Here is a 25,818-nt window from a genome sequence, read left to right as displayed (position 1 = left end):
GCATATCTGTCTTTTTACAATGGGAGAATATTACATTGTTAATGCATTAACCCAGGAGTATTCATTGGCATATTCTCCATTGGAATTGCTGGTGGAGAAGCAGATAGGTCCCCTGGGAGCCTGGGCACCAGGATGGTACATTTTGATGGAGGGGAGCGGTGGGGGAAAGAGAGTATTGGAGCCCGGAAACTGTGGCATCGACAAGGATGGCAGATGTGGGTGAATGGCACTAGAAATAGAGGCATATGGCACTAAGGAGAACCCTCAAAATTTTGCACCCGGGTCTGCTATGGTCCTGACCTGATATGTACCTTTTTATCTTTAAATGGAGAGGGAGGACTAGATGTTGATTATCTTAGCAAGTTCCTGAGTTGTGAGAGTTGGTCTAGCATGCTTTGGGTTTACAATCCTCACTTAGCTCCTGTTTTTTTTTTTAAAGTAATAATTGGGGATGGCCTTGGCAATGAATTGCACACACATCTTGCTACATCCTCCTTATCTTCTTTCACGTAAGTTGAGGGTTGAACACAGAGATGTCTGGAAATGATCAAGCCTCGACAAGAGGCAAATAGGTCAGCTTTGGGGTAATGTTGATGGTACAGATGTCTGAAGCCTTGCTGTATTTAGCGTGCATGTTTAGTGTTCTCTTTTCTCCCTCAATTCCAGTGCTTGCTCATTGTGTGGGGGGACACTGAAGTCATTATGGCATTGTGAAGTCATTATGGCATTAGTGCAGGGCAGAGGAGACAGGGCTCACTGCACTGGGCCATGGATTCTGGGAACAAACCTGGCCTCATCGCAGACTCTTCTGACCTATAAAAAGTGTTGTTAATCTTCTTACCGTCTGCCTTACAAGAGACAGTAAGGCAGAGGAAGAGAAATGAGGTAATGTCTACTTAGACCTTTGGGCTTCTCGGAAGAACAGCATTCTGCAGTAATATGATTTCCTAATGCATTTGTTTGTGTTATAATGGAGTGTAATTCCATTTACCTAAATTTCTTTAGGTGCTCCTAGAATATTTGCCTGTCTTGCATAGGGAAAGCAGCCCAACTCTGAGAGTGACAGCTGAGCCTAGACTAGAACTCTCAAAGGATACTCTGCCTAGTGAGCCACCTATAAATTTATGAGGTTGGGGAAGGAAACTGGGAGAAGAGGAAGAAATGACAGCTACTTTTGGTGGTGATGGGGGGGGCTGTAATTATCTTCAGAGAGTTTATATTATACTTTTAAATTATGTTGTTTGACTAAGGATAAATATCTTAATATTTTTTAAATGTAGGTTTGTTTTGGTTTAGCAATATTTTATATAGGATGACTCATCAGCAACATTGATCCTACTATCTTTGTTTATAACGATAGATTCTTTAACCCAGTTCCCTCCAAGATTTACTTTATTAAGTTCCTTGGGCTACAGTCTGGTTGTTTATTAACTTGTTTCTGACTCTGATACTAGCAGTTCCATACAAACATCAACAAATGTTTAGATCCACCAGTAAAATCCCTCATAGGTTGTTAAATAGTGCTTTATCTTTGTTCTGCACATAAAAGAATAAGTTCTTTTTTATTAAAACAAACAGTCTAACCTTTTATATAGTCTTTAGGAGCAGAATTACAATGAAGTTGGCTTTCTAGTCAGTTCTAAAATGAGAATTTAAAACAAATGATGAAAAGTGGGGGAAGTATACACATGTGTCATCCCTGACATACTATAAAGACATTAATTTATGTTACAATGATCTGAATTGGACAGTTTTGCTATGGAATTTTCTAGAAGCAGTTGGTTCTTTGGAAGTTTCAAAAGAATGCCAGCCTTCCAGAAAGAAATTTTCAGTAAATATTGAGTTAACCAGGAAAAAACAAAACAAAACAGTATGCTTTCTCTTCCAGAGAGGTGACTATATACTTTTTAAGAGCAACTAATTGGTATTTTTAGAGCAATGATATTAATACTAATCATACCTCTTTCTCTGAGAGAGGAAAGTTTTACAAGTTTCATTTACTAAATTATAGAATATAATGCAGAGAACTTATTCTGTCCCCCAAAATGTGATGTGAAAAAATAAATCCTTACCAAATTGTGTTTATTTGCTTACATTGTGTGCCAGAGAGATATGAAAAAAGTCACTTTATATCTTAAATTAGGAAGAAAATCTTACATAAGGAAATGGTATAGAATACTATGCAACTGCTCCTTAGAACAAAATGATCTTTTACTAAAAAAATTATGACTCAGAGATACAGTTCTTATGAAGTTAAATTGTGAATAATCTTAATAAAACCAATTTTCTCTTCCTGACAATTTACTAGAGTTTGAATGAACATTTCAGAACGTTAAACGTGCAATTTTTATGTTCTTATGTAAAGCTTCATGATAAATTTATGATTTTTTGCCATCGTGTATGACTGTAGATAAAAAAAAGATTGAAAAATTTCCTCTTTATATTAATCCATCATTGGTTAAACTGTGATGTTTTGTCTGAATTTGTTTCAGAATCGAAGCAAACGCCTGGAGAAGGTCCATGTGGTTATTGGACCCAAATCGTGTGACTTGGATTCTCTCATTTCTGCCTTCACCTATGCGTACTTTCTAGATAAGGTGAGGAAAAAAAGGATATTTTTAATATTTTGTATTATTATGTAACTTTTAAGAACAGAGATTTTCTAGAAACAAAGGAAGCTATCAACCTAATTTTTCATGTTCTGATTTATTGTTGCAGAGAATGAAGTATTATAATCCATTAATCAGCAAGTACTTATAGAGCACTTCCTATATGTTAGGCATTGTTCTGGTTAATTCTTACTGACTCTCTTTATAAAACATTGCTATAATAAGGTCAAGGCTTTCAAGTAAAAACTTTAAAAGATATAATAGTTGATTAATTTTATGGGAATTTAGGGAACTAACAAAGGTAAGGAGCAGAATTTCTTGTTTTGCTACATCATCCTTATTGGATAGCCTTTGGAGTAGAAAAATACGTGCAGAATAACTTGTGAGAACATTACATGAACCACAAAGATGGTAAAATTATAGATGTCTGTTTTACTTAAATTTAAAGAATCACATTGGCTAGAATTTTCAGTGACAGAGGTATTACATGTCAAATCTACATCCAGTAAATTCTTGTTGGTTTTGCCTTTAGCCCTGACTTTGTACAGCAAGGTCATTCTCAGTTAGTGATAATCTGCCTTGAGGGAGAATCTCTCATATGCTGTGAAGCATATGACACACCTGTAGAAGTAGAAAAGACCTTTCAATAAATTGCTTTAAAACCTCAATTCCATAAAATTCATCAGCCCATGATACTGGGCTTTATTACTTTAAAGCCTAAAAATGTGCATTATGAGTGTTTGGGTACTATTCCCAATGTTACACAATGTTTAATTTTTCAGAGTCTGATTTGTTTTATTCCAATTTTGTTTGGATCCTTGGCCCCTGATAGTATGCATAGGTGATCTAGAGAGGTTTAAATTCGCATGAAACCCAGTCTTCCAGAATGAGCTGTGGGTGGCAAGAACTGCTCTAGGGCAGCAGCTGACAAAAATGCTGGGTAAAATATTCTGATCTCTACATGTGGGCTTTAGATCAAATTTATCTTAAAATTTGTTGAACTTTACAAGGAGATTAATTGGTATGAAGAGATGAATGGGCCTTGTCAAGACATGCATATTAAACACTAATCTTACTAACTGGTTTTTTGACTCCTAGAAAAAAAAAATGTTGCTTGTCTAGAGAACATAGAGTTAACTGAATGGGATTGCTTTTTAGACTCACAGTGGCATGGACTTTTAAGGAAATTACATAATAATAATGACACCACCACCACCTACTACAATGTCTTGAATGAATATCATGACATCCAACAAAAGGGATGGGAGAAGTAATTTTTTTGGTGGAGGGAGTGATTGAGAGAGCCAGATAGATGAAAATAAGGAGACACGGATTCTCTTCTTCTTTGAAGGCTTGCCGCCGAACCTGGAGACAAACATGGAATTACTGAGGGGTGACAGACTGAGCATTTTGTTATATCTCTGTATTTTTCTCTTAGTTTACCGGGCCCCACCCCCTGCTAGTGGTCTGTGTCCCCATTAAAATGGCAGCGTCGCGGTCTCACAGTGGAGACTGGGGCTGTTACCTGGTTCTACTGACACCAACTTCAGAGCAGGTCCTGACAGGATAGGTTCGGGTCACATGCTCTTGACTTGTTTATTGAGCCATCTTCTCCTCTCAAGTTTCAGTCTCAGGAGTTGGATAGAACTCTCAATGAATTACAAAAAATAAGTTGCCATATGCAAAAAGTTGGTGATTATTACGCACTTGTGATTCAGCATTAGCACAACAGGTGGAAGAAAACCCACTTTGTTGGAGTGGCTTTGTACTTTGTGTACTGGAGTAGTGGCTGATTCATTTATTTCATTCAACAAATATGTATTAAATGGTTACTATGTGCCAGACTGTCTTATGCACTAGAAACATAGCTTAAAAAAAAAAAACAAAAAATAAAAACCAAAAAACCTGCCTTCTTAATGTTAGAAAGGGTAGACAGATGATCAAGATGTTAAAAAATATATGTTTTATATATATGTAAATTGTAGAGGGGTTGACGGGAGCTAAAATATTTCATGTAAGGCATGAGACATTTCAAGTAGAGTCACAAGAGTTTAAAAAATCTTAGGGGCCACTTACCAGTGGGTAATGCTCTACTAATTGGGTTCAGGAAAATTTGGTTATGAATGTCACATGGTTTAGTGAGGCCAAAGACTTACATTCCCTTTGGCAGCTGCCCGAAGGCTAGAGGAAATGTAGCTGTACCCTTTCTTCCTGCTGTTTTCAGTAATTCAGCTAACTTTTTTCTTGGCAGGTCAGTCCACCTGGGGTTCTCTGTTTACCAGTCCTGAACATACCAAGAACTGAATTCATCTACTTCACCGAGACAAGGTTTATTTTAGAAGAGCTAAATATCCCTGAATCATTCCACATATTCCGGGATGAAATTAACCTGCATCAGCTAAATGATGAAGGGAAGTTATCTATAACACTTGTTGGCAGCAGCGTGCTGGCAAGGTAAGACTCAATGTGAGGCTCTGGATGAAGGTTCTTCTGGGCAAAATGTCACCTTTTTCAGGATGTGTTTGGATTAGGAGATAAGCTCAAAGCAGAGGACACTCAAAGGAAAAGCAATGTCTTTTTCTTCCCTTAGGGCAAAATTTGGGCTATGCCAATCCTCTGTTTTTACTTTTACATCTCAAATGTGACATCTTTAAGTGGGAAGTTCTTGCAAAATTGACCAAAATTATAATTTTAAACATTTCAAACATTTTTGTATGGCAACACAATAGTCTTTTGTATTGATGGTGAAAAATGTGTAACAAAAATTGAAATTAAATGCTAGATAAAACTGAATAGTTCTTAAGAGAGAAATCTTAGTAAAGTGAAATAGAAAAATATGTAGAGATGACTATGAACATAATTTGATCATCGGTTTGTTCATCCACAGCATTTTGTACTATAAGAGAAGGGTGGATTTTTGAATATTCATTTATTACTAGTTTAAACTTCTTATTTTATAGATAAGAAACCTGTAACTCCGTGTTGTAAATGACTTGCCCAAAATACCACTAAAGGTTATTCAAAGTAATCATATGCTCGACATAAATTTATGTGTTAACTTTTTCAAACCAAATAGACACAGAAAAAGACAATGCAAGAAGCCATTGTGTGTGTATCAAATTCTGAGGAAGAGTTTTGTTACCAATTAAAATGGAAAAATTTATGTTGATTTTGAGACTGAAGTGGTGAACTCTGGCTTTGGGACTGTTTATAAATTAGAATACTTTTCAAAAATGAATTGAGATCTTTATTTCCTTCATTGTCACTCATTTGTTTTTGACAGGCAGGAAGAATAAAGTTAGTTTCATTCATACCTCTCTTCCTGCCTTTGGTAGAATCCAACTCTATCTCACATATAATGCATAATTCTTGAAGTAAATAAGCCCAGTAGTATTTTTTCTATACCACAGTGACTGGATATGCAAGCTTTGGAGCCACATTCTCAGAGTTTCAATACCAGCTAGTCTACTACTCACTCGTGTGACCTTGGGCAAATTTCTTAAACCTCCCTGTGCCTCAGTTTCCCCATTTTTAAAATGGGGATTTTAAGAGAACTCATTTTTTGAGGTTATTTTATAGTATAAAATATAATGATACACCTAAAGGATTTATAATAGTGTCTGGCCTATAGTAGAAGCTCAATAAATGTAGGCTATCATTATTATTTTTCACAGTAGAATGAGAGAGAAAGCTGCTAAGGCATGAAGGTATTTTAAGAACCTTGGGGAAGAGAAATGAGTTGACATGAAATGTGGAAACATACAGACTAAGGTTCTATTCTTCTGAGTCAGGTGATTTTACTCACATTTTTGGTTATTGAGAGGAAATCATTTATGTGAGAGCAGAGATGAAATAATTCCAAAAAGTGGGAGAACACATGCCATGTCTCTTTCTCTTCCTCTCCTCCATTTGCTTTCCAGTGAGGACAAAACTTTAGAATCCGCAATTGTCAAGGTCATTAATCCAGCTGAGCAGAGCGACACCAGCTTTGAGTTCCGCGAGTCCTCCTCTTCCCTGGTGCTGCAAGAGATTCTCCAGGAGGCGCCCGAGCTCCTCACGGAGCAGCTGGCTCAGCTCCTCAGAGGTGAGAACCGGCTCCTTCCATCACACACTGCAAGGCTTAATGGAGTGTCTCCCGGCCTGCTCATGTAGAAAGAGTGTGATCCATTCTTGGGTTAACAATCCCTTTAAAGACCACAGGAAGCTTCATCAGAGAGGCAGGGAGTAAAGAGTTTGTTAAAGAGTAGCATTATATTGAATATTAAAAATGTGCATTTAAAAATAGGCACGAAGGGCCTTTGCTGTTTCACTAGACAAGAATATTAAAGGGAACTGCTGCACCTCCGTTGGGGAGCTGGAACAGCTCCTCTGGCTGCTTTACTAGCTTCCAGAGGTGATTCTCGCCCCGAGACAGAGTGAATTGGGGCCAGAATTTCACGTTCCCATGTGGAAATATCTCCTGATACTTTTACATGCTTGGTTTGTATAATACTGTTTGGATGGCAAAATACACACCTTTCATTTTGGCGATACTCAGATGTCACCTCCTCCCCTGCCCCCTACCTTGTCACATATTCCATCTCCACTTGGCCTGTTTTCAGCCCTGGGGGCCTGGGCACACACCATCATCAATTATTCAACTAATCTGTCTTTCGTCTCCATCAGCAGAGCTCCCTGCATCCAATGAGTAGTTTTTAAGCTAGAAATTGTCAGTCGACTGTGGTGCCACAAAATTACCACAAAAATTCAGTTATTTTATCATGTAGGACACTGGTTTTTGTATAAAACTTTCTTTTTTTTTTTTTTTGAGACAGAGTCTTGCTTTGTTGCCCTGGCTAGAGTGAGTGCCGTGGCGTCAGCCCAGCTCACAGCAACCTCAAACTCCTGGGCTTCAGCGATCCTACTGCCTCAGCCTCCCGAGTAGCTGGGACTACAGGCATGTGCCACCATGCCCGGCTAATTTTTTTTCTATATATATTTTAGTTGTCCAGATAATTTATTTCTATTTTTAGTTAAGACGGGGTCTCACTCTTGCTCAGGCTGGAAAACTTTCTTTATTCTTTCCACAATTCATTTTGAACATGGTAGATGTAGATTTTTCTCAGAAGTATTTAACACAGGAAAGTGAAAAACAGTAATGAACAGACTGAAAGAACTCAAAAAAGAAGACCAAGAAAATGTTGATTCTACTTTTTTGAGGACTTTTCCTTTGTTTCTACCACAATTTGGAGGGGAAAAGGTCCAAGAGGTTTTAGAACTGATGGCCCCTGTAAACATGCCTTGAATAGTTTTCTGGCAATGGATGTCTGTAAAAATGCTCTGGGGGAAACTGTGCCCTCCACTAAACTAAGTAAGCACAACCATTATTTTTGTGACAGAGCAGAAGGAAAATAAAGGTAATTGGGGGTCTCAGCCGAGAGGGAAGTTGTTGGACGGTGCAAATGTGTGGTGCAGGCAAGCACTAGAGAATATTTCGTTTCAATATCTTGTAAACTAAGAAGTTTGGTTAACTGTTTAAAAAATACATGTGTTATTTAGTAGGAGAGAAATGTAGTCAATGAATAGCTCATTGTTGATTTTCTATAAATAGTTAAAATAGTATGAAACTGAAATACGTTGGCACAGAGATATGACCTTGTTGTTGTGGTTGATGATGATTCTCCTCAGATTTAGGGAATGAGAAGGGATGCAGACCCTTTTGCTAATAACCTTGGTGTGAGTTTGCAGAGCTACCAGGAAATAGAGCTATGGTAACGGGTTTTGTTTTAAGAAACTCAGAGATTTTTCATAAGGTTAGGCTTGAAATGGCACTGGGAAGCTGGCAGAATGGGGACATCACTTCCTTATCACTTGGAAATTGAGAGGATAAACAGCCTCTACCTGTGACAGCCAGATTCACTAAACCCTGGAGGCAGAAGACGTAGATGGCTATTGTTCTAAGTATTAGAGTGCCCTAGAAGTTGTCCTGGGACATTTTGTTTTTCTAAACACTATCTTTAGGTGACTTCATTTAGTTCCAAACTTTAATATTATGCACAGATTGTGACTCTTTGTATCTCCAACCATGACCTATCTTTAGCATTCCAGATAATATATCCAATGCCCCTGTAACATCTTCACATGTGTATCTAATGAGCATCACCACCTTAACATGGCAGTGGAACCCTCTAGTCCCTGGTACCTTCAAGCCTGATTTTATTCTAGCTTCCTCGTTTCAGTAAGAGGCCCTGACAAATTACTCAAGCAACAATCTAGGAGTTATACTTGATTCTTTCCTTTACCTTCTGCTCCATATTGATCCATCAGCAAGTCCTGCTGACCCTCCATCTAGAACATAACCTGCAGCCACTCGTGTTTTCCATGATCACTACCAGTGACCCAATCCAAGCCGCCATTCTATCTCTCCTTGACTACTGCAATAGCTGCCTGAGTGTCGCCCTATTTCCTCCATAAAATCCATTGCCTATGAAGTAGTCAGAATGACCTTTTAAAAATGTAAGTCAGGTCATGCCAATCCCCTGCTTATAACCCATCATAGTCAAAATCCAAGCACCCTACCTCTACGCTTAGCAATCATGTCACCTCTCCTCTGCCTACTCTGACATCATCTGATGAGATTTCACCCTTTTCCAATTGTGTTCCAGGCACAAGAAGGACCTTTCAGATTTTCAACTATGCCAAACTCTTTCCACCTTTGAGGATTTATATAAGCTGTTCCCTCCTACTGGAATGCTTGTTTTCATCTGTCTACTTATCTATCTTTCTGCCTATCACCAAGTCTCCTCCTCCCTCTCGCTCCCTCACTGCAGGACGTAAACTTCATGAGAAAAGAGACCTCACGTGTTGTGTGCACTGCTTCACTGCTGTGTCTCTGGTGCCTAGAACAGTGCTTGGCACATAGTAGACCCTCAATAAATACTTTCATAAAATAAATTTTGCAAGACTTTTTATGTGCTCTCTATTTTTATGACTGCATTGATTTAGTTAGTGCTACAGTACATTAATTTTCATCCCAATTCCAGTCCATCCTTCCAATGTTCTTAATATCTAGAATTTGGACATTGTTCCTTCTAGGCAATAAACCCTGTCTTTTAATCTTTTTTTTAAGCTTTTAGAAATCCTGGTGGAATTAGTTTTGGTATTTTGAAAGCATTTATTTTCATTTTCATCATTTGGTTGTATAAATAATTAAATAGATGTAATTTTAGCCCTTTTGTGGAGTATAATACACGGACTAAAAATAATGCAAAAATATGCTTAACCAGGTCAAGGAATTTTCATGAAGGGAACACCTTTTTAAATATTATCCAGGTAAAGAAGACCTCTTCGTTGCCACTTGCCATCCCTGCTCACTCTCTCCCTAACCAGAGGTAACCAGTATTCTGATTTTTATGGTTAACTCTTATTTACTTTACTTTTCTTTATAATTTTACCATTCCTGTGCATTCCCCCTAACACTACAGATAGGTTCTGCCTGTTTTTGTATGTTATATAAATGAAATCATATAGTATATACACTCCTTGTTTTCATATCTCTATGTTTATATTAAATGTAGTATCTATTTGTGTAGGTCAGTTATCTATCTAACTAGCTACTATTTCTTTTATTATTTCGCCCTTCCTTCTTCCATAGACTATTTGAGATGGCTTACAAAAATGCATGCAATACAATAAAACAGAAAAAAAAGACAGGGTCAGGAAAAATTAAAACAAGTAGAGAAAGGAATAAAATCAAATACAGTTATAAATTTGGAGGAGTAAAAAGAGTATGCGGTTTGAAACTTTGGATATGAGCTTCCTGGAACCAATGAAAAAATAGAAATATAATTAATTATGAATATTCATTCATATTTGTACTGAAACAAACACATATACCGGTTTCTCATTTTAAGAAGACAAAACTAAGTCTAAAGATTTTGTTGCATCAGTCGTCTTGCAAAGACACCTGATGATGTCATGGACATCCCCCAGCTGTAGCTATCCTTTCCTGCACACGGTAGGGGTTTACGCAGGATTGTGCACAGCGTGTCAGCTACTTCCCATCCCTCAATCAGGCTATGGGGATTCCTTTAATGATGTTATTCTTTAATCAGCTTCCCTTTCAGTCTAGTCACCTTATTTTCTGCTCCAAATTTCTTTTCTATATGTACTGAGGTTTTTCTCCAAATATAGAAAATGCATGTTTAAATTCAATCATATTTGAATCTTTTTAGTCTTATTGCTGTAGCTATATATCAGTGTTTGCATTATGGTATATCATCCTATTCAAACATTGAGGTAGAATATGATTATTATCAATGTTGTTAAAAGATCATTTATATGCCAATTAGAAGTAGGTGCTTCTCTAGTGATCTCCCTTGTCATTCCGTTGTTTGGGCCCTGACAGGACAATGATGGATAAATGTCAACAGGTGACTCAGCCATGGCCAAAGTGTGTTCAGGCTTTGTGGGCTATTTAACAAAATATAAATAACTTGCATTTTGAAAAGTTAATATTTCTTACAGTAGCTAGGTCTTGCTGTCATTCTCTTTTCATAGGGCATACCCCAAAACTTAGAAATTTCAGGATACAAATCATTAGGATCCACTTCCATCTGGGAAGGCACATATTTATTTGGCACTACTTTCTAATTATTTGTGTAAGAAGAGAAAATGCTCATGCAGATAAGATCATAAATGGCCCTGACTTTTGGAAATGTGTGTTCCTTTTAGCTTCTTCCTTTCCCTACCCCTTTCTGTTTCTGCTGTGTGGTTCTTCTTTTTCCTTTTTTTTTCCTTCTCTTCTTCCTTTTTACCTCCCCCTCCCCTTCTTACCCTTCTCCCTTCTCCCATCTGGTTCTAAGATCATTTTGTTATCATTTTCAAACACACCGCAACCTGAACGTTCCTAAAAGCCACATTATATAGTCATGGTGGCCTAAAGTTGGTGCTTGGTTATTTCCTGGGTTTGTGCCAGAAGCCAGCAGCTATAGACCCGCTAGACTCCTCAGCCTGTATTCTATTATTTCTCCAGGGTTGTGCACTGGAGGACTACTGCCAAATTTAAGATCTATTAAATTGCTGCATCATCACATTGGGGCTTTGTGAGTGTGTGCACATGTGTATTTGTGTGTGTGTGTGTGTTTCCGGGAACCAGCTGGCAGTGAGATTTCAGCCACTGATCACCAGGCACACTCCGATCGAGACCACACTCTACCCAAATGGCCTTTCATAGTTAATTTGAAGAAGGCCTTGACAGAAGCCACAATACAGGAGGGAAGCAAATAACAGCAATTGTTCTTAGGTTAGGACTAAGTGGAAAAACTATGCTCTAGGTTTTGAAAAAGCAAACTCTCTCCTTTCTGTTGGTAGTTCCATTTGACCTTTAATAAAGAATAGTCGCTTGCTATTTTAGTAGCCTGGATTAACAGCTTTGAAAAGATCCTTTTAAGGAGGTCAAATAGGAAAGGAAAAGAGCCAACTATTTTTTTTTTTTCCTTTCTCTTGCCCAGAGTGAATCATCCCTCTCCTGAAATGGTTACAAAGTCCAAAGGGAATTACACTGCCTGTTTTGCTTAGGGAGAGGGAAGGCTGTTTTGCTTAAGAAGGTGTTGGGGGTAGGGGAAAGAAATTATTATTTCTGTTAGATGTAAAACCAAAATGATTTCTCAACCTCAGAATGTTAATATTTCTTCCATCATACAAAGATAATCCTTATTCTTAAACTTAGACATTTTAAATTTGTAAGAATAGTAGGCACTTAATATGCTTCTTCTTACAACTTTTCAGACAAAAATGTGACTTAAATTGTATTTCTTTTTCGCTCTTTCCTTCTCTTTTCCTCCTCCTCCCCTTCTCTATTGTTCATTCTTTAATTTTTTTGTTTTAGTGTGAAAAAAAAAATCCCAAGTGAAAGAAGAAAAGAGATTTAAATCCCTTCTTTTCTGCTAAGAATTTATCATGCAGAATATGCCTTTACTGTGCTGAATGTTTTCCCCAAACAACTTCTGACTTCATTAGATCATGTTTAATATTAATGTACTGCAGTTGCTTTCGGCAAGAGGTCCTTCACTTCTCCATTCTTTTGAGCAAAGAACATTGTAGTTGATTTCTTTTCTAATGGAATGAAATGTTTGTCACTATTTTATTATAATTGCTTTCTTTGGTGCTTTCTGTTAATCACTCCCTCCCTCTACCTCGCCTATGAATAGCTGGGACATTTTTGGGTCCGTGTTTATGGATTTAAGTATTGTTTTCATCCTGCAAAATTGGCTGGAAGTTAAGTCAATGCTTACTACAAAAACAGGTTTGAATTTGCTGGGAGGTACCTTGGCTGCTGTATATCTTGATCTGGATATTTAACTGAGTTTGTAACTAAATGGATTTCTAATTGAAGTAGAAAAATTTGCCATAGATGGGGCCCTGGGATAATGTTGGGCCACAGTGTTTCTTATGCAGTAAAATCAACTCAGAGTATGGAGAGCATCTTTCTGAGTTAGTTTTTCCTGGTTATGTCAGTACATCATCTGCTTTGCAATAGTCAAGTCAAACTTAATCATAAGTCAGTGTCAGAAGTCTCCTTTCACTGAAATATTCTGTAGTCTCTGTTTAATGCAATATCTGTTAATTCTTGAATGCTGCCTTTCTATTTTATACATTTTAAAAAGAAGATCCCCAAATTTAAGAAAGTGAATTCTTGGTTTGAACATAAGCCAGGCACATTTTTGTGGCATTTATTCCTTAGTATTTTATATATTGATGCTATTGCAGTTTTCTTTAACATTTTTGTTTGATTTTTAATCATTTGTGATTATTTGTAGAAATACAGGCAATTTTATATTCTTGACTTTTCATGCAGCAAACTTGCTGAATTTACTTACTATTCTAAGCTTATTTGTAGATTTGTAGTTTTTTTACATACACATCATATCATCTATGTCTGCTGTCCCCAACCCCTGGGCTGTGGAGCAGTATTGGTCCGTGGCCTGTTAGGAACCGGGCCGCACAGCAGGAGGTGAGGAGCGGAACTAGCAGGGAAGCTTTGTCTGTATTTACAGCTGCCCCCATCACTTGCATCGCTGCCCTGCCGGAGCTCCACCTCCTGTCAGATCCGTGGCATAGGAGTGCAAACCCTACGTAAACTGTGCATGCGAGGGATCTAGGGTGCGTCCTCCTTGTGAGAATCTAATTCCTGGCGATCTGAGGTGGAGCTGAGGTGGTGATGCTAGCACCGGGGAGCGACTGCAAATGCAGATTATCATTAGCAGAGAGGTTTGGCTGCACAATAAATGTAATACACTGGAATCATCCCAAAACCATTCTCCCCTCCCTCTCTGCCCTCCGTCCATGGAAAATTGTCTTCTACTCCCTGGTGCCAAAAAGGTTGAGGACCGCTGTTCTATGTGAAAAGACAGTTTTTATTCCTTCCTTTCCTTTCCTTACATTTTTCACTTCTTTTGCTTGCCTTATTGCTCTCTGGCTAGGATTCACAGTCCACTGTTGAATAGGAGCGGTAACAGTAGGCGTTCTTGATCTCATTCCTAATCTGAAGTGAAAGTTGTTTAGTATTTCACAATTAGCTATGATGTCTGCTTTTTTTATTTGGTTTTTATAAACATCATTTATCAAATTAAGAAAGTTGTCTTCCTAGGGCTGGGCACAATGGCTTATGCCTATAATCCCAGAACTTTGGGAAGCTGAAACAGGAGGATTGCTTGAGGCCAGGAGTTTGACACTAGCCTGGGCAACATAGCAAAACCCTGTCTCTAAAAAGAAAAATAGAAAATAAAAAAATAAAGAAAGTTGTCTTCTATTTCTACTTGGCTGAGATTTTATATGATTAAATTTCATATTTTATGAAGTAGTTTTACTACTTGACATCTACTGAGGTGATCACATGATTATTCTTCTTTATTCTATTACTATAGTGAATTATATGGATTGCTCTGTGAATGTGAATTTGTCCTTGGATTCCTGGGAGATCCCTACTTGGTGACTACACAATATCCTATCACACGTTGTTGAATCTGACATGGGACTAGTTTTAAAATTTTTTTGCATCGATGTTTATGAGAGAGACTTGTCTCTAATTGTTCTTTCTTGTGATGTCCCTGTCAGGTGTTGGTATCCAGGTTATGCCAGGTTCATAAAATAAGTTAGGAAATCTTCTCACATTTTCTGTTCTTTGGAAGAATTTGTGTAAAATCAATGTATTTTTTTAAATGTTTGTAATTATGGATTTTAAACTATGGATTCATTTTTAAGTAGATAGAGAACTACTCAGATTTTTAAATTTGTCTTCCTACCAATTTTGGCAAGTTGAGTTTTTCTAGTTGTGTCCACTACTTCTAAATTTTAAAACTTATTACAGTAAAGTTGTTCTTACCTTTTAATGTTAGTAGAATCTGTAGTTATGTCATGGTTTCATTACTAATATTGGTAAATTATGCCTTCTTTCTCTCCTCTCTCTTTTTTTCTTAAGCCATTTTCAAAACTATTTGTATTTGTTTTTCCCAGAAATCAACTTCTTGTTTTCTTTATTTTTTCCATTATGTGTTTGTTTCCTGTGTCTTTAAGTTTGGCTCTTATCTTTACTATATTCTTTCTTCTACCTTTTATTTGAATTTAATGTTCTTTTTAAAACATCCTATGCTGTTAAGGCTATAAAATTTCCTCAGAGTAAAACTTTAGTTGAGTCCCACAATTTTAAATGTCATATTTTCATTATCATTCAGTTTAAAGTATATTCAAATTTACATTGTGATTTCTTCTTCTACCATGAGTTATTTGTTGTTTTTGCTTTATTATTGATTTTTAGACATTTTCATGTGGCCATAGAATATAACTCTATGATTGCAACACTTTGAAATTTGTTAGGACTTGGTTTATGCTTCAACAGGTGGTCAGTTTGGATAAATGTTTCATTTGTATTAGAAAAGAAAGTATAGTCTGCCATTGTTGATAACAATGTTTAATATATATTAATTAGGTCAAGTTTGTTACATATGTTGGTCCAATATTCTATATCTCTACATATTTTTTCCTGCTGTTCTTAGAGTTGCTGAGAAAGATTAAAGTTTCCCACTGTGACTGTGGATTTATCTCTTTCTTCATCCAGTTTTGTCAATTTTTGCTTTATATGTTTAGAAGTTATGCTATAAGTGTACACAAATTTAGAATTGATACATCTTCTTGAGGCTTGGCCCTTTACTAGTAAAGAAGTGTTTGTCTTATTCTCATGTAATTCTTCTAGTTTTATAGTCGGTTTTGTCTGATATTATTACACCAACTTTCTTGTGGTTGGTGTTTTCATGTTGCGTCTTTTTGCACCCTTTAACTTCCAAGCTTCCAATATCGTTATATTTAAGGTATGCTCCAGTAAATACCATATTGTCATCATGGTTTCTAAAATTCAGTTTGATAATTTTTACCATTTAACTAAAATACGTTGTCTCTTTATAATTAATGTGATTCCTGTTACACCTGGGTTTAATTTATCATTTTGCTATTTGTTTTCTACTGGTCTCACATTTACCCCTTTCCTCTCATTTTTTTGCTGTTATTATACTAAATAACTATTTTTGATATTCTTCTAGCAGTTACAGTAGAGATTACAACATAATTAAAATCTCATATAAATTGATACTTTTATCATTTCCTTGCCAATCTGAGAACGTAGAACACTGTCTACTTAGATCCTTCTGTAATTTGTTACTATTGAAATGTATTTTAATAATGCATATATTTTATAGTCCATAAGATATTCTTATAATTGTTTTATTAACATATAGTGAGTGTTGATTTATTCTTACCTACATATTTACATTGTCCAATGTTCTTCTTTTCTTCCTGCATTTCTTTGCTTCCGTCTTCTTCTTCTTCTACTATTTCTTTTAGTGTAATTCTTCTTGTGGCATATGCTTCCAGTGTTTTTTTCTGAGTTGTATTTATTTTGCCTTCATTTTTGCATTTGATTTTATTCAGTGTAGAATTCTGGATTGAAAGTTATTTTCTATCAGCACTTTGAAGATATAATTTCATTGTCCTCTGATTTTCATCATTTTAGTTGAAAAGTTGTACTCAATTTTATTGTAGTTCCTTTGACAGCAATTTTTTTTCCTCTGATTGTTATAAATTTTTTTTCATCTCTATAATTTTTAGCAGTTTTACTCTCATGTGCCTTCAGGTCTTTTTTTGTGTGTTTATCCTGATTTGGCTTCATAGTTTCTCTTGAATGTTAGAGTAATATTTTTCATTAATTTTGGAAATTTAGTATACTCATTGCCTTTTCAAGTATTAGTTCAGCCCATTCTCTCTTCTCTCCACGGAAAACTATTACCTGTATGTTAGACTTCTCTCCATGTCCTTTGTGTCTCTTACAATCACTTCTATATTTTTCATCACTTTTTCTCTCCATGCTTCAATACAGATGTTTTCTTCTGACATATTTTCCAGTTCACTAATCTTTCTCCCCTGTGTCTAATCTGCTGTGAATACATTTTTGAGAACTTAAATTCAATTATTAAATTTATAGTTTTAAAGTTTAATTTGGTTATTTTGTTTATAGACTCTAATTCTCTACAATAATTCTCCAGCTAGTTTTGTTTTTTTCTTTAATTTCCTCTGATTCTGTTTCTATTCTTCATGAGTTTTTTCTTCTGGCATTTCCAATCATTTGATCTTGTTTCCTTTATGATTGGTCATTTTTAATTGATGGCTAAATATTGTATATGAAAATTGTAGAGATGATGAGATCATGGATGATGAAATTCTTTGGCTCTTGAGAGATTTACTTTTGTACCTCCAAAGTAGAAGAGTAGCAGATAAATTTAATCTGTTCTCTGTCTAAGCTGATTCAAATAAGGATTTCAGTCTTCATGAAGACTGGTCCATTTTTGCTTCATACTTCTCCTTGGGCAGGAGTCAGCAAAATTCTTGTGGCTAGGGCCAAATGGTAAATATTTTAGGCTTTGTGGGCCTACAATCTCTGTTACAACTACTCAACTCTGTCATTATAGTACAAAAGCACCCATAAATAATATGTGAATTAATGGGTATGGCTGTGTTCCAATAAAACTTTATTTATAAAAATAGGAAGTTAGCCAGATTTGACCTCCAGATGGTAGTTTTCCAACCCTTGTTCTAGGGTGTAGCTCTCCAGGGGTCCCATCTCAAAACCTGGGCTACTTAACTACGGCTTTTTTTTCTGCAGAGGGCCCTAAACTTTAGTTTTTGTCTCCATTGCTTTGTGAAACTTCTCTTAGATCTGTTACCTTTCTGAGCCTATTAGAGTAGGAGACTAGGACACAGGGCTGAGACCCCATGCAGGGGCATGAAGAGTTGGGTGCAGTTGCTGAAATGAGCAACCCTCAGGCAGAAGCTAACTAGGCTATGGAGTTAGGAGCTGGATGCAGGGGCTTGCAGAGTGGGTGCAGGTATTAAAGTCTAACTACAGGGGCTGATAACCACAGACAAGCACCAGCTTCAACGGGCTTGTCAGCTATCTAGGTCACCTTGCGTGAACTTTGGTTAATTGCAATATCATTTGCATTATAGTTTAAAAATGTCTCTGCCCTTTAAATTGCCATGACAGCTCGGAAACAACCATATAAAGTATGAAAATGAGAGGGAACCCAATTCTAAAAATTACTAGCCAAATTCTTATTAAAAACCAACCCATTAGCCTTGAATAGTCCTCCCCTCAATTAGTGAAACTTCTTAAGACCAAAAAAATCCCTTCCTTGTGGTGCAGCTGCTCTTTTCGAGCCTGCCAACTCCCTCTCTCTTGAGAGACTGTACTTTCACTCTTTCAACTTTCACTTTAAATCTTTCAATAAAAGCTGCTTGCTTTTAGCTTATGTGGTGTGTCCTGAAATTCTTTTCCCAACAGTCACCAAGAACCTGAGAAAACCCCCACATGGAGGATGGTTAACAAGCCTATCAGCTACAACTTATGAATTAGCAAATGCCGATAGGTTCACCTCTCTGTACTTACCTTCTCCCCAGGATCTTAGCTTCTAAGATAATCACTTGGGTAACTCTCTAATGCTTTCGCATGTTGTTGTTATTATTATTTTGGATTTGATCTAGCTTTTATCCTTATTCTTGGTACAAAGTGGTCTATCAGAGCTAAAAGCAGATGAGGAACTTTTTTGAAATTCATATTCACCATAATGAGTGGCCAAATCATCTTTATATGTTGGATTTAATGCCAGAAATCGACAGACCACAGGGTATATACAAAATCCAGTTGACTACCCTCCACCTTCAAGTGATTGTTCAAACTGAATTTGTCCAATTCTCTGCATGCTGACTGTTCTTTCTTGGTTCTCATCCAAAAGAGTCTCCTTACTGACATTCCCAATATTCCTTATCTAATTTATTCTCTACATGATAGCCACGGTGATTCTTATAACACATAAATTTAAGCATGTTACTGCCCTTACTTAAAACTCTTTAAACACTCCCATTTCCCTTAGAATATAAAAGACAAACTTTAAGATGGTTTGTAAGGCCCTTCATGATCTGGCCTTTGTTTACCTCTCTAACCTAATTTTTCAAACCTTTCGCCCCCTAAAATCATACTATCAACCTCTAACTAATTGATTTCCATTCCTTGAACTGACCAAATTCTCTCCCACCTCAGTGCCTTTGCACATGATCTGTCTAGGTCATGCTCTCCCCCTTCCTTTGCCTTTGCCTTAAGTGCCTAGTTATCCTTCAGTCTCAAACTTAGGTTAACTCTCCCTAGGAAGACTTCTCTGACTCCCAGATTCTGCCCTAGATCTGGAGTACTGTGTATTTCCCCAGTGATATTTCTTATAACTTTATACTCAAAATGTATGTGTTTACTTATTAGTAATGTCTAAACTACGATGAGCTTCAAGGGGCAAGGTTATCTCTATTCCAATCTTGAATCATTACCATCTAGCACAGTATCTTGTTTGTGAAGCAACAAATGAATTAAATGTTTTAAATATATTTGGCAGTATTTACTTTTCATTATGATGTTTACATTTGTTTGATTTTCAGTATAACATTGTGAGCTGGGAAAGCAGTATTATTACTGTTAAAAATGGGCAAATGGGAACAGAGAGGCCAGATGACTTACTTGGGACATTTCAACATGTTTAGTGGCAAAGGTAGACCCCATTTCTAGGTCATATAGGTCTTAGGCCATGTGTTTATATTGAGTACCATAGTTTTCCCTCATTGGATACTTTATTTTCCATCCACCCCTTTACATTCTTTCCTCCTCCCTCCTTTATTCATTTTCCATTTTCGCTCTCCCGTGATTGACATTAAGGCTACACTGAGAGCTAGACAGAAGCTAATGTCTTGATTAATCAACAGATTTGTGGATTTTTAGAGAGCTGAATTGTTCATCATTAAGCAAAACCCTCTCTGCCTGTGACTCTGTGTTCATCTGGGCTTGGGGTGCAGAGGATGTACATGTAAGGCTGGACACGGTGGCTCACACCTCTAATCCTAGCACTCTGGGAGACTGAGGCAGGAGGATTGCTTGAGTTCAGGAGTTCAAGAACAGCCTGAGCAAGAGCAAGACCCAGTCTCTACAAAAAATAGAAAAATTAGCCAGGTGTTGTGGCACACGCCTGTGGTCCCAGCTACTCAAGAGGCTGAGGCAGGAGGATTGCTTGAGCCCAGGAGTTTGAGGTTTCAGTGACTTAGGATGACACCACTGCACTCTAGCCAGGGTGACAGAGAGAGACTCTGTGTCAAAAAAAAAAAAAAAAAAAAACACCAGAGGATGTGCACGTGATAGATGGTCACTCCTCCCTTTCAAGGTGAGATTATCTGTAGAAATTCCAGCAGTTTGTGAGAGGTCATGCATACTGGCAAATTACTTTGTAATCTAGACCTGTGATTTAGACCCAGATTGTGAAGCCTTTTACTTCAAAACTATGAATGATGCCTGGAAGATTAGAAATGAACTTCAGGTTGACCACCTTTTCAGATTCCTTAGCCATCCACAGTGGGATTATACAATCATTTAGCTGTGAAAAAGAGGAAGTTTGTGTGTAAAATTAATAATGTGGTAAGTGGGAACAGTATTCCCTGTGGTCCCTTAAAGGAAATAATGTTGACTAGATTTTTAAGTAGTTTACCATTAACTTCCATTTTGAAATCAATTAAAACCACTGTATATTCTGTTTGTGTGTTTGTGTGGGGTAGGGGAAAGCAATACATTTTGCTCCTTTATTCATGAACTCTGTACCATAGCGTATGCTAGGGTCAGTTAAATGGTAGAGAATAATATTAACACCTGGAGAATAATGAAGCTGGGAAGATGGTATATGAAGGATTTTCTACAAATTGCCTCTTTTTTTTTTTTTTTTTTTTTTTGAGACAGAGTCTCACTCTGTTGCCCTGGCTAGAATGCCATGGTGTCAGCCTAGCTCACAGCAACCTCAAACTCCTGGGCTCAAGCAATCCTTCTGCCTCAGCCTCCCGAGTAGCTGGGACTACAGGCATGCACCACCATGCCTGGCTAATTTTTTCTGTAGTATATTTTTAGTTGTCCAGATAATTTCTATTTTTAGTAGAGACGGGGTCTCACTCTTGCTCAGGCTGGTCTCGAACTCCTGATCTTGAGTGATCCTCCCTCCTTGGCCTCCCAGAGTGCTAGGATTACAGGCGTGAGCCACCGCACCCGGCCTACAAATTGCCTCTTGAATGTTACACTGTGGAGTTCTCTGGCCCAGGTGAGAAACAGGAAGGGAAAACTTAAATAAAGAGGCCAGAAAACGTTGATTTTCCTGGCCCTGTCTTGGCTGGTCTGGAAGCTTTAAGGGCGTATTTATTCATGTCTCTCAGGTAGCATCCTTTTCAAGTGGATGGCCATGGACTCAGAGAAGATCACAGAGAAGCAGGAAGAAATTCTTTCTGTCCTGGAAGAAAGATTTCCAAACTTGCCTCCAAGAGAAGATATCATCAACATCCTTCAGGAGAGCCAGTTCAGTGCTCAAGGTGAGTGATTCTGTCCCTGACTCTCTCACCACTACCGAGTAGGAATGGTTTGCGCCATAGAGTGTAGTCAAGCCCAGGAAAGGAAATTTGAATGTGTTTTTCCTTTCTTCCCTTTTGCACATGCTTGTGGAAGATTCCCAGGCACGTAATGTCAGCTCACCTGGAGACAGGCAGCCTGTGCTACAGCCTCCGAGGCCTTCGAGCCCGAGTGTGTGGTTACTTCACGTGTCTGATGTGCACCCCAGAGGCATCATTACCTGCAATCCCTGTGCTGGCAGGGTTCTATTTTGAGAATGTGGCAGGAGCAATGTCAAGCACAATGGAATTTCATAAATCAATTAATTTCAGAAAGAAATGAGACAGAAGATGGCTAAGATGATGAAATTGTTCTCTAAGTCTAAGCTTTCTCAGGACGGTAAATTTCCTGAATCAACTGTTTTATAATTGCAAATGGCTATAATTCATTGAATGCCTAATATGTACAAGGCCCTGATGGTATAACTCTGCAGGGATTACCTCACTGCGTCCTCATGACAATTCTAAGAGTCAGGGGCTCTACTATCCCCCATTTCCAGAGAGAGCACTGAAGCACAGAAAGCTTCTTTGCTTTCCCAGCATCAAACACACACATCTAGCAAGTGGCCAGGCTGGGATTTAAACCCAGACTATCTATTTTTAAGCTGCGGACACTAAATTGCATAACTTTCTCCCTTAGTTTGGGATCCCCAAGGGGCAAAGCCTGAGTGTATGTGGGAGGTGATCCCAGGCAAAGCTGCTGGGGTTGTGGACTGCTTCATCGACCCAGTTAGCTCTGCAGACCCCTGAGAAAGAGTGTAAAAGTGCACCTCAGGGTCATCCCCCTCGAGGGGTGAAGAGATGTGCAGGATGTGCTCCCCTGGGCTGCAAGAGCTGATGGTTAAATATTCAAGAACTTTGTGAGTTGGTTGATGTTGGATTGGTAGCTGGAGCATTTATACCACAGAGATGGACAAACACTACCAATCAGGTTTTGTTGGGGGTCTTCATTCTCCAGAGTAGGCTCTGGTGGCCAGAGAAAACCCCCAGGAAAAGAGGTGCAGGTGCTGGTGGTAGAGCCCACTGGGATGGGAAAGTCTGAGGAAGTGGGGTAGGGTGCTAACAGCGTCTGCATGGGTGTACATGTATGTACGGCTGCAGGATGGTAAGCATTTTGTCATACATTTTCAAAATGACACCAAACTTGCAATGTCACCATACATTTATAAATCATTTTAGGCTGCAGTATGAAAGAGTGTGGCTTTTCAATCTTTGAGTCAAAGAAAAATATTTAGTGCTTCTGTGTTTCCCGGTGCTGCTGTGATTGACAGCGTGTTCTAAGTGGGTAGGGCAAGCAGTTGGCTCTGAGGTCTGAACACACATCCGGGAGGGGTACATGGGATTTACTAGGCTTTCTTGTGGGTTTTCTTCCCAAGAGGGTAGGCCTAATCAGATGTAATTGTACAGAGTGAGAATTAAATGTCAGGCCAGACCCTTTGCTGTTTTGCTGTGATAGGTTTCATTGAGTCTCATTGGTCAATTGACTACAACTGTTCAGTTCTGGATAATTTAGCCATTCAGGATTATTACTCCTTTTAATTAAGGAGTTCGATAACTTCTATTGCCAGAGCCAATTACAAGGGTGACCAACTTAATTATGATAGTTTTATGGGTCACATTTATGAAGTGTATTTTGAATAAAATTATACTAGAAAACATGCGAGCTCACTGAAACGCATCCTGAAGGCAAATGTTGGCCTTGTTTGGTATTATTTGACTAGTTTTCCTGGTTATTCATTTGTCCACCTCCACCCATCTCTTCCCTGCCTTTGTCTTCTATGGGCCTCCAGAATCTGACCTCTGAGTATTTAATCTTCTGGGCTCCCTCAGCACTGGCTTCCGGTTGGGTTTGGCCAATGAGAAGAGTTAGTAACAGGTGGAGGTGATGAGAAGGAGAAGAATGAGGCTGGAGCAGATCTTCCCTGCTCCCTTCCTGCTTTGGTGATACATTTTTAGCAGCCAATCTTCTCCAGTTCCAATCTGTTTCCTCCCCTTGTTCCTTTGCTGGTCTCTGGATGTCTCATCATCTTTCATTCACTCTCTTAGTCCTGCCCACATCGCTGTAAGTGTCCTTCCATCAAAGAGCCTTCTTTTGCATCATGAGGGATGAATTCTCTTTCCTGCTGGTATCCCAATGCATGCAGACATTGTCATTAATGTGATTATTGACTTAATGTGTGTATGTTTATTGTAGATGAAGTGATATTAGAGGGAAAATATTGAAAATTAACATGGTGAATTATTCACATAATACCTAGCTATTATAAAAAAAGTTGTCCAAATATAACATAAGGTTTTTTCCTCTCATTCACAGGTTTAAGTATTGAACAGACAATGTTGAAAGATCTAAAGGAACTGTCGGATGGAGAAATAAAAGTGGCCATTAGTACTGTGAACATGAACCTCGAGGTAAGGGTGAAAATGCTTTTTCAGCAATGATAGATTGCACACAATTGCAGTGTAAGTAACTGGAATACAACTCCTTCCATCACGTAGTCTTTTGCTGTGAATGCTTCTTTGTGATATATTTGACTTGAAATGCAGGTTATTGCTTTGAGTGAAAACAATGAAAGTCAATGAAACATGCTACACGTGGATTCTCAAGATGAATGCTATTTTATTTGTCTTAGTGCAACAAAATCTAAAACACATTCATTTTGTGTGTGTGTGTGTGTATGTGTATGTACTTAACCTGTTAAATAATATATGAGATTAGGTTCATGTCCATATTTTCTATGTACCACCCTGCATTTTTCATAGAATTTTCTTCAAAAACAACTTGTCTTTGTAAGCTATATGGATGCATTGGATGCATGTCATTGTGGTAACCAATGGTGACAAGTCAAGTATTAATAAGGAACCTCCTTCCAGGGTGTTAAATGAATGGCTCAGAATGAATACTACTCTTGTGTTTGTGTGCTTCCTTGGCAAATTACCTTGTATCTACTTTGGGGGTTTCAATGACTTATATGTTAATCTTAATTAACCTAACTAATGGGAACTATATTTTACAAAGGCACTTTTGTGCTCTTGCAGAATTTTATTGCTATGTTGCCTTGATCAAGTTGTCAACCTTTGGTTGAGCTCTCTGGTCAAATTTATGGAGAGTAAATTTGCTCTGTAGAAATTTGTATTTTGATTTTTGGAATTGTATGTTGCAATTCTTTTTTACTTATGGTGATGGTGACTATACCGTGCGTATGTCTGTGGAATAGCAGGCATTCATATTGGTGTTGGCACCTCAGAAAACCCAAGAGCAAGGCAGTAGCTTTTTCTGTGATCTTTTGGTAAAATTTATGCCCAGTCGATTGACATAATTTAGCTTCTATATCTATATGAGTAATTGAAGGCAAACTATAGTGCCTCAGAGTTTACAGAGCACGTTCTTATTGTATGTACTTGGTAGATCGACTCTACTGTTTCTGTGAACTTTCAGATTGATAAAATCCCCATATAATTGGTTGTTGATGTGAATCAATACAAGAAATATATTCACTTTGGGATGTAGTAGCTAGATAATCACCTTCAATTAGAAATCTGCTTTGTGCCTAGAAACCCAAGGAAAACATGGATCTTGCAAGGGTCAGTAGCTCTGAGAATCATTTCTACTAGTTCAAGCCTTAGGGTTTTCTTCCTCTTTTCCCCCTCCCTGTCTCCCTACATTTAATGGCATCTTATTAGGTTTTAAATGCCTTGTTTGGAATTCCTTTCTAAATTAACATAGAACATCTTGTAATTGCTTAAAGAACTGTCTGTAGTTAGCAAATTATTTTAAGGCTGTTAATATTATAGACTTACCATAGCTTTAATGTACCTTCATTTATATTACAGGGTTATACAAATGGCTTTGTCAGACGTGTTAAACTGTAAATGTTTATCAAGCAGAATAAGTGATAAAATGATCATCTTAATGTTGACAGTAATTTACACACAGGTTCAGTGATTAATCAGGTGGTTAAGTACTTCTCTGGAATTACTGTATGATCTGTGAGGAGGGGAGAAGGATATTTGTATATATAAACAAGTGGGGAGCTTTTCACTTTTGCATAATGGGGATATTAAAAGTGACTGAGAAATGAAGAAAGAACTTTTTAATAACATTTTCTATATTTTCCTTGATAGAGAAAATTCACATAATTTATGCAATCTGTCAGTTGAAAAAATCCCC

The 25,818-nt window shown here is 37.7% G+C and overlaps 1 protein-coding gene across 1 annotated transcript in view; it reads left to right on the top strand.

The window, feature by feature from the left end:
* The window catches only part of PRUNE2 (prune homolog 2 with BCH domain), a 252,700-nt gene that overhangs the window by 41,818 nt on the left and 185,064 nt on the right, over window positions 1–25,818 (top strand). The window contains exons 2-6 of the mRNA XM_045562595.1: window positions 2,493–2,597; window positions 4,861–5,063; window positions 6,530–6,693; window positions 21,423–21,575; window positions 23,965–24,059. Of these exons, the coding sequence (XP_045418551.1) occupies window positions 2,493–2,597; window positions 4,861–5,063; window positions 6,530–6,693; window positions 21,423–21,575; window positions 23,965–24,059 (720 nt within the window). The remainder of the gene's footprint in view (window positions 1–2,492; window positions 2,598–4,860; window positions 5,064–6,529; window positions 6,694–21,422; window positions 21,576–23,964; window positions 24,060–25,818) is intronic.

Source organism: Lemur catta, chromosome 10 (assembly GCF_020740605.2).
Source record: "Lemur catta isolate mLemCat1 chromosome 10, mLemCat1.pri, whole genome shotgun sequence".
In the NCBI taxonomy this organism is placed as follows: domain Eukaryota; kingdom Metazoa; phylum Chordata; class Mammalia; order Primates; family Lemuridae; genus Lemur; species Lemur catta.
The sequence above is the reverse complement of the archived record's forward strand: the minus strand, read 5'-3'. Positions and strand labels throughout refer to the sequence as shown.